The sequence below is a fragment of the Lithobates pipiens genome, unplaced genomic scaffold (assembly GCF_037356315.1).
Source record: "Lithobates pipiens isolate NorthernLeopardFrog02 unplaced genomic scaffold, aLitPip1_a1.2 Scaffold_19, whole genome shotgun sequence".
NCBI classification, from domain to species: Eukaryota; Metazoa; Chordata; class Amphibia; order Anura; family Ranidae; genus Lithobates; species Lithobates pipiens.
In genome coordinates this window covers 174,837,988-174,847,067 of record NW_027507764.1, presented here as the reverse complement: position 1 = coordinate 174,847,067, position 9,080 = coordinate 174,837,988, and the positions used below count along the sequence as shown (strand labels likewise).

Below are 9,080 nucleotides of genomic sequence, written 5' to 3'. Positions count from 1 at the left end.
CTGTGTGTCACTTCTGTATTCTATGGTTCAAGAATTTTCATATTGGTGAGTAACCTCTTCACTTTCAACATGAGACTAGCATGCAACAAAAAAAACGGATGAACGGTCGTCCAAAAATCTGATCGTGTGTACGAGGCTTTAGATGCGATGCGGGAACCCGCACAGGAATGGCGCTGGTTCCCACATCGCAACATCTTCTGGGAAAATGCTAATTCGCTGACCTAAAACATACAAGGAATGTGTGATAGGCACACTTCCGCTGACTCAGTACAATACATTCATCATGCCAACCAGGCAACTAGCATTTTCAGAAATGAAATAAGCTCTGCAATGGCAGCCTCCCCTCTTTCATATTGTTAAATGTAATCAGGGATAAAAGAGCCATTTTGGTTCAGATGATCTGTGTCATGCAAATGTGTGCCAGACCCCCCTCCCCTCTTTGCATTCCAAGCCTCCCAAAATGCATGCTATCAGTCATCAGAGTGATGCAGCCTCTCTGCTGCAATAACCTCACCCACATAATAATCAGCTGTGGGTTAGTGAAGCTATGCTTCCTCTCTCCTTCCAGTGACAGCAATAGAAGGCGGAGACTCAGCTCAGTTCCTCTGTGCTGCTATTCATTTCCAGGAGGATTGCTGCCAGTCTGCTACCTGCAGCCCTGTCCCTGCACACTGTCACATAGGCTGGCAGTAGGGCCATGCAGAGCTGCACAGGGGGGCTGTGATTGCACACACATTGCTCCCACCTTTGTGTCTCCTCCAGTCATCAGCACAGGCTGCAGCAACCATCACATATGTCTGCGGCATAATGGAAACAATGGGGATAAGAAACAAGGGTCAGGAGAATGGGCAACCCCAGGAGGAGGAAGAAGAGGTGGACCCCAGAATCCAGGTACATGATCTGCCATCAGATGTCTGTGGAGGGGAGGTGTGTCTGCTTCACCTGGCTAGGAAGGGCAGGTGAAGACATCCTAGGGGTCCTGCCTGGCATAGAATGATGTTTGTTATGGCTGCTTTGTTTTTCTGTTTGTGCTTTTGTATGTTGTGTTTGTTTTTTTTTGTTTTTTTAAGATGCCTTTTATATATGAATATTGATTTTTGTAAAGGAACTCACTAGACTAGTATAAAACACACACACACACACACACACACACACACACACACACACACACACACACACACACACACACACACACACACACACACACACACACACACACACACACACACACACACGTTATATTTGTATGTTACATGGATCACAGGGCACATCAAGATTCAATTAATTTTTTTTTACATTTAAATGTAATCTTGATGTGCCCTGTGATCCATGTAACATACAAATATAACAATCGTGTGTGTGTGTGTGTGTGTGTATGTGTGTATGTATGTATGTATGTGTGTATATATATATATATATATATATATATATATATATATATATATATATATATATATATATATATATATATATTCTACCATAGTAAGATGAGATCATGTTTGGAGTAGATGACTGGTCACCTACTAATATGAATCTTTCCATCAAATTATTTTAGATGTCTTCTATGTTTTATAGAATTATTTATTTATTTTTCTTTTGCACCTTTTTTTATTATTTTCAAAGGGTGTGTTTTTTTTTAAGCAGTGATGCAGTATTATACTATTTAGGTTGGTTTTTATGTATTTCTGGCATGCATTTCTAATGAATCTAGAAAATCCTGTATTTACTGTATCTCTAAAATGTTAAATGTGCACTACAGTGCAAATTCCAAAATAACTTTGTATACCCCATATGGAGTGCTGTGTATATATCATATGGGCTAATTAATTTGGTATTTCAAATATTCTGTTAAGGCTAAAATGTTTTACACCTCGCTGTTTTTGACCCTGTGAAAAGGTTGGACTGTTATGGTTATCTGATCGGCAGATACAGATTATTTAATATCATATCAGTATGATGTCATTGTAGGACTGCAATAGGAGGTGTTTGAGCCAGCTTGGAAGGGTATGCATTTAAATAAGGATAGATCGATTGGGGGCTGATCTAGTGGGTCGACTGGTTTACCAACATCAGCAGATTGGAAAACTTTGATGTGATGTGTTTTGTGTGGATGGGTGACATACAAGCAGTGTAAACAGTGAGACCTGGGGGTCTATTTATCAATGCTTTCTCACAACTTTAACACAAAATTCACAAATTTTTCTTATTGAATCTTAAGTGAAAATGGGTAAATCTTTGAAAACGTTGATTAATTGATCCCTTGCTGGAAAGTCTCAAATTAAAAAACGTTGATGCATCATTTTATTTTTTATTTTTTTTTCCCAGGTGTCAAGATACAATAAAGTTAAAATAATCCTATTATATAATTTATTTTTATTTTTTAGAAGTTTTTATACCCATGTTAGTAGCAAACATTGCTGTTGCAGCACGTGTTTCCCACACAAAGGATTTTACAGCATACTCCTTTATCACAAAATTAGTTACGCTATTCCCTTTTGTCTACACATTAACTGCCACAATCTATTCTTTTTCACATGGGTGATCTAATGATTGTCATTTGGGTATATTGAGAAAAAAAAAATCTATATAAAACCCAAATAACATGTTTAATTTCTGCAAATTATGGAGGCCGTCATGAATGAATAGGAATATGTGCCTGGGCATTAATCATAGTTAACACATAATCTTTTTCTCTGGATTAGGTTAAATCGTTTTTTTGTGTAACGCCTCATGTGCGCTGGGAGTCAATAACCCTGCTTTTAAAGTATAACTAAAGGCAAAACTTTTTTTTACAGATAGATTAGAACCCCTGTCAGTTTTTATTGCTGTCTGTGTCCCCGTTTTTAAAGAGATTCTCCTCTCTGTTTGTTTATCATTATCGTTTGAAAGTGAAAGTAAAAGAAAATCTCAAATGTTTGGGTTGTCCCCAGAAAAGGGACACAGATGGCAAACAAAAAAAAAAATCTGACAGGGCTTATAACCCTTCCTTGCTCTATCAAAAATGGGGGGGGGGGGTCTTTTGCCCATAGTTTTAATTTTAATGGCTTATTTGCTTTGACCTTAATACAAAATGAAGCGCCTACCACTTCAACATGCTTTTTTGGTGTGTTTTTTTATTATTATTTTTTTGTTCATGCTTCAGTCATGCTTCCCCTTTTTTTAATTTTTTTTAAAGCTTAGCAAATTGTGTGTGTGTGTGTGTGTGTGTGTGTGTGTGTGTGTGTTTTATTTGTGTTAAAGGGGCCCAGTAGAACACCTGCTTGTTGGTACCCTAAGGCCCCTTTCACACATGCAGAGACCGTATGTCCGTATTTCATCCATCCGTTTTCAGATGAAATACGGACATGCATGCATCCCTATGGGATAGCAGGTGTCAGCGGATGAACATCCGCTAACACCCAGTATCATCCATCTCCGCTATAGTCTGATTCTGCAGACGGAGGGAAATCCGTGTCCGTGTTCATCTGATTCCCCCATAGAGGAGAGCGGAGATCTGACAGGGTGGTCCCTGCGCTGTCATCCGCCGGCTCAGCAGGGATAAACGGAGCGATCCCCACTGAGCAAGCGGATGTTCACGGGGTGGATCATCAAGGATCCTCTGCTTTGTTGATTTTCTCCCCCTAGTTGTAACCCCTAGCTCTGCTGATCCTCTAGTTTGCTGATCCTCTTATCTCTCTGGTCCCCGCTCACCTCCCGATATATTGGTGCACACCAACGTGTGACATCTGCTAGTCTGTCCTGCTCTGGTCCTCCAGCTCTGCTGATCCTCTACCGCTCAGTCCTATCCTTCTGCTTTAGCGTTCCCATGTTGCACACCACAACATGGGAACGCTCACCTTTCTGCTGCTCCATGCTGCACACCAGATGTGACGTCTGCGCCAGACGTCTTTCCGCTTCGCTTGCAGGTTTCTTAGTGCATCCTGGGATTTCTCAATACCTCCAAAACAAAGCGAAGTAGAAAAAAGCCTCTCAAAAGCTTCAGGTGCTGTAAGCAAGCTTGTCATAAACTTCTATGGAGAATTTGGAGATGCCCTGAAGCACCAATAAAGCTAAATGGGGTTTCATTTTTGAAGCAAAGCAAACATAATGTGTAAACAGGACTGTAAAGTAACCATTTCACTTAGTGACCGGTACTTTGCCATTCAGAGCGTTTTAAAAATTGTGTCTAATATCACATTTTGAAGCAAGTGTAAACAAGCCCTAAGGGCCGGTTCACACAGCGAGGCGATGCGAGGCGACACGGCTCGCCTCGCCTCGCTCCCGCAAGTCGCCCCCGTTCTGTACAATGGAACCGTTCTGAGAGGAGCGACTTGAGTCGCTCCGACTCAGAAAAAAGGTTCCTGTACTACTTCTGGGCGACTTCGGGGGCGACTTGCATTGACTTCTATACAGAAGTCCTCTGCAAGTCGCCGCTGAGGTCCCCGCAGGTCGCGGCGAGGTAAGTCGGAGACGCCTCGCCGCGCCTCGCTGTGTGAACCGGCCCTAAGGGTTTGTGACCCCCCCCCCCCCCCTTTTTTTATTTTTATCGGTGTTTGCAGGTTTTTATTATAAATAAATAAATAAATAAAACCTGGTAGCTTACATGTTCAGGAGAAGAACGCTTTAACAGGAAAAAATGCCTGATATTGAAGTGACCTGAATAAATTAATATTCTGGCCAATAGAATGAGCGCCTAAACATGTTTGCAAAATGTGCCCATAGGTGCTTTCCCCCTGCTAGGAGAAAAGTCATTCAGAAGAGCTGCGCAAATGCCCCGTATGCATGAGGGCTAGTAGGCAAAATGTGTTTTTAAATTCATCAGGCAGTTTTTCTTTGTATGACGTTCTGGGTGATGGCAAGTGAAGTAACTTTTGTGCCTTAGACCCCTTTCACACTGAGGTGTTTTACAGACGTTCTTACGCTAAGAATAGCGCCTGAAAAGCACCTATAAACTGCCACTTCTGCAGTCCCAGTGTGAAAGCCAGAGTGTTTTCACACTGGGGTGGTGCGCTTGCAGCACAGGAGATAAAAAGTCCTGCAAGCAGCATCTTTGGGGTGGTGTATACACCGCCCCTGCCCATTGAAATGAGTGGGCAATGCTGCTGAAGCGCCGCTATTAACCCGTCCCTCGACCGCTGGTTAAAGGCTCCCTGCTTATGAGGGACCCTTTTTATTTTTTATTTTTTTATTTTTGTGGACTTCTGTTCCCTTTTAAAGTGGTTCTAGACTGAAAGTGCGCTTTTTTTTTTTTTTTTTTTTTTTTTATGCATTCAGAAAAAAATCAACTCAAAAAACCTTCTGTGGGCAGTAGCCCACCTAATACTTACCTGAGCCCCATCTCGATCCCGTGATGTTGCACGAGAGCCTTGGCTTCCTGGGATGCCGCCACCCTCCAGCTCACACAATCTGTGAATTGTGCAGGGTGGCAGAAACGTCCCGAGGCCCCAATTGGCCATTTTTATATTGTTCTCGGGGAGCAGAGCACTGCGCCCCGTGCCCTCCCACCCTGCTATGCCAGCGAATAGGCATTGGCTTTCAGCTTCTGGCTTCCCAGCCATTCAGGTCCAGAGAAAGAAGACTGGGTGAAGACAGAAGCTGCGGCACCCGTGGCCCCCCCAAAATGCACCAGCCTCCACTGTTTGTCTGTGTGGGCATCTTAGGCTTGAGGTGTGTGTAGTGTGTTTTATTTTTTATTTTTTTAAATATTTTCTATCTAATGGAAAGCTACTAGGAAATCAAAATGTCTGGTTTTTTGCATTTTTCAGGTGCTCCCACTGAAGTCTTTTGGGGCCAAAAAAGCTTGCAGCTTTGGAGCTACAAGTTCCTAGTGATACTACTTTCAGATGTGTAGAGTCACAATTAAAAGCCGTGGGATTTTGTATGTTGAAAGTTTTCGAGCTTCGAGCTACAAAACAATGTGGTCTGAATGGGGCCACAGGTTGAAAAAGCTTGTTTAGTAACAGTGCAATGACAATGGCAATATCTACCAATCAGAAACTGACCTGAAACTGTCCAGTGTGTATCAAGGAAATCTGATTTGTTAGTGACTGACAGTTATACTGCTGTGTTTTGGTCTGCCTTTACCCACTTGTCCAATGTACTGTACACAACAGAGCCATTGTAGCTTTGTGTATTATTGACTTCCACCTTTCAACCCATCACATCTGATGAGGGCTGACGTCGTTTTTCCTTTTTTATTTAATTAATTCACCAAACAAGTGTGGTCTTCTATTAGTGGCTGACGTGATATGCTAAATGCATTAGGATTTCATAACCGCATCTTTGTTACAAAGTTTCCTTTGTTTCTTCCCTTGTCCTCCAAAACTTCTCCACCCATAAATACATTTTAATTTTTGTGTACAGTGGTGAACATTCATTGTACTTTTTGGATTACTGCACTACTTAAAGAATTTGTAAGCCCAAAATGTCATATTCCTGATATGTGCCTGCTGTACCGTGTACTTGCATGGAAAAGTATCCTGTTCTTTGTGTGAAATAACTGGTGTTCCTGCCAGTCCCTCTGCTTTCCTATAAAAAACTGGCCACTCTAGGCATGTGAACACAGTGTGGTCATTTTTTCTTGGCTGTGCTGGGAACGCAGCCTGCTCTTCTCCAATGTTCAGACTTGTCCTGATACGTTCCCCCCCCCCCCCCCCCGAACAGCCATTCACTAGGAAAACCAGTGTGCTGCTGTTTCCCAGCCTCGCCATGGCCCATTGCGTCACGTTCTCTTCTCCCCCACTGCCGTCGGGGACATTTGTGTGTCCCAGAAGATGATGGGTAAATTCAGGAAGTGCCAGGCGACTTGCGCATGTGCAGTAGGAAACCGGAAGTGAAGCCTGAAGACCCCACTGCTGATTTCACTTAAATTGAATGGTGGCGCTTGCACCTGATCCAATGGATGGATCGGCCTCGGGGGGGGGGGGGGGGGACTTTGCGGGCTCCCTGGACAGGTAAATGTCCTTTAATAAAAGTCAGCAGCTAGAGTGTTTGTAGCTGCTGACTTTAAAAAAAATATATTTTGAGGCTGGAACTCTGCTTTAATGTTCAGTAACTGAAAGAATTGAAATAAAAAGATCTGTAAACTACTAGGCAACTGGTATTTCAAAATAATCTTAGAAATTATGGCCTCCATGTTTGTATCATGTTAGCGCAATGATAATTTTGTATTTATATATTTTTTTATATCAGTCTAATGTACACAGGATGTCACCATGCTCCTCTCCTGATTGAGCTGGTGGTGCATGTATTGCTGTCCTCCTGCCTGTAAATACCCCTCTGTTTGCCTATGTATCAATGCACACCTAGGCATTTACAGGCAGAAACAAAATGCACCACCAGCATGTTCAGGAGAGAAGCGTTTACGTAAAAAAAAAAAAAAAAACGGCTAAATGTGCATAAATGCATTTAGGTGTGTAACTGCATGCATTAATGCCAAATGCACATGCAGAACATGGCTTTAGGCATGTTTTTAGCTGTGTTGCTGAAACGTTCTGTGTGCATGAAGCCTAAATTATTTATTTATTTATTTTTCTTCCATACAACTAAATAAAATAGAAATGCATAAAAATAACATCAAAACTTTTTCTGCTAACACTTTAGAGCATGCATTTTCTACATATCTAGTGTGAAGAAGCACTTGGAGTAATTTGCATTTATTGCTGTCGATTTTTAACATTGCTATAGTCTGTTTATTCCTGTCTATACAATAACAAGTTGTATATGATGCTACACTCCGGTGTTACCCTGTGTGATATTATAGTGTGGTGGATAAATTAACTAAAGGTCCTGTCTGTCAACCGTAGTTCTCAAGAGGACTACAAGTGCAGTAATCTGCTCATTCAGAGTCCATTGACATGTCTTCCGTCCTTCTAAAGCCTCGTACACCCGATCGGATTTTCCAATGGGAATTGTGTGATGACAGGCTGGTGTAAAATCCAACCGTTTGTAATCCCCTTTGGACAATTGTTGTCGGATTTTCCACAAACAAATGTTGGATGGCAGCTTTTTAAATTTTCCACGGACAAATGTCTGTTGTCGGATTTTCTGAGCGTCTGTACACAAGTCCATCGGACAAAAGTCCAAAGTACAAACACGCATGCTCGGAAGCAGGGATGAGCCAGAAGCGGTCGGTCTTGTAAACTAGCGTTCGTAATGGAGAGTTAACGTTCGTGACATGGCAAATTATGAAATCTCAAAATGCAGCGCACATTCTCTTCCTCTTTATTGGGATAATAATGAAGCTGTTTTGCTGGTGATACTGATGGAGTTATTGAAAACAAATTTTCAAATGCTTTTTTTAATCACTAGAGAATTTTTTTTTTTGATATTATTTTTTTATTTTTTTTTGGCAAGTTACCACAACACCGTTATCCCGTAGTTTTTAAGATCAAAGATACAACTATGTTGGTGTCCCTTGTCGGTTTTACATTGTATTATTTTTTCCAAATAACATTTTATTGAAAATATCAAACAGTGTCCGATAATAGCCTGAGCTTTGTGACACAAAAACAAAGCTGAGACACACAGTTAACTTATACACATGTGGTGTCAGTACACAACTTTTTAGGTGAAAAGTACGCAAGCTCAGTGTGCAATTATAGCTATCAATACGCAGTAACATTCTGCCACCTCTGCTCTCCGGACTACAGAGGGGCCAGATAGCCAGAGAAACAGATGACAAGACATGTAGAAAAAAGAGATGAAAGAATAAGAGGAGGGGAGGGGGAGGTGGGGGAAGGGAGCGCGGGTCCAGCTCTTGGCTCACGGTGGGTCCTCATATTGGTGCCACTCCTACCAGACCCTGTTATGCATCTCCAACCTATCCTGTAGTCTGGCCGTCATCCTCTCCATATTTTCTACATCTTTGATTCTGGCATATAGGTCTGCTTGGGGGGGGGGGCCGCCTGCCTCTTCCAGTGGAGGGCAATCAGGCATCTAGCAGCTGTGAGTATGTGTCTTAACAATTTCTTAGAGGGTTTAGGAATCCGCAGAGGGTATTTTTTTTTTTTTTTTTTTATGTAACTGCCTACTCCCATACTGTAATTTTGAAGTAAAACACATAGCCAAGTATCATTCTACACTTTTTTTTATTGTGCAAT

General features: G+C 41.8%; 1 protein-coding gene across 1 annotated transcript in view; it reads left to right on the top strand.

Moving 5' to 3' along the window:
• The first annotated feature begins 553 nt into the window (after positions 1-553).
• The window catches only part of SH3BP5 (SH3 domain binding protein 5), an 83,077-nt gene continuing 74,550 nt past the window's right edge, over positions 554-9,080 (top strand). Inside the window, exon 1 of the mRNA XM_077491489.1 lies at positions 554-891. Coding sequence (XP_077347615.1) covers positions 808-891 — 84 coding nt within the window. The 5' untranslated portion in view covers positions 554-807. The remainder of the gene's footprint in view (positions 892-9,080) is intronic.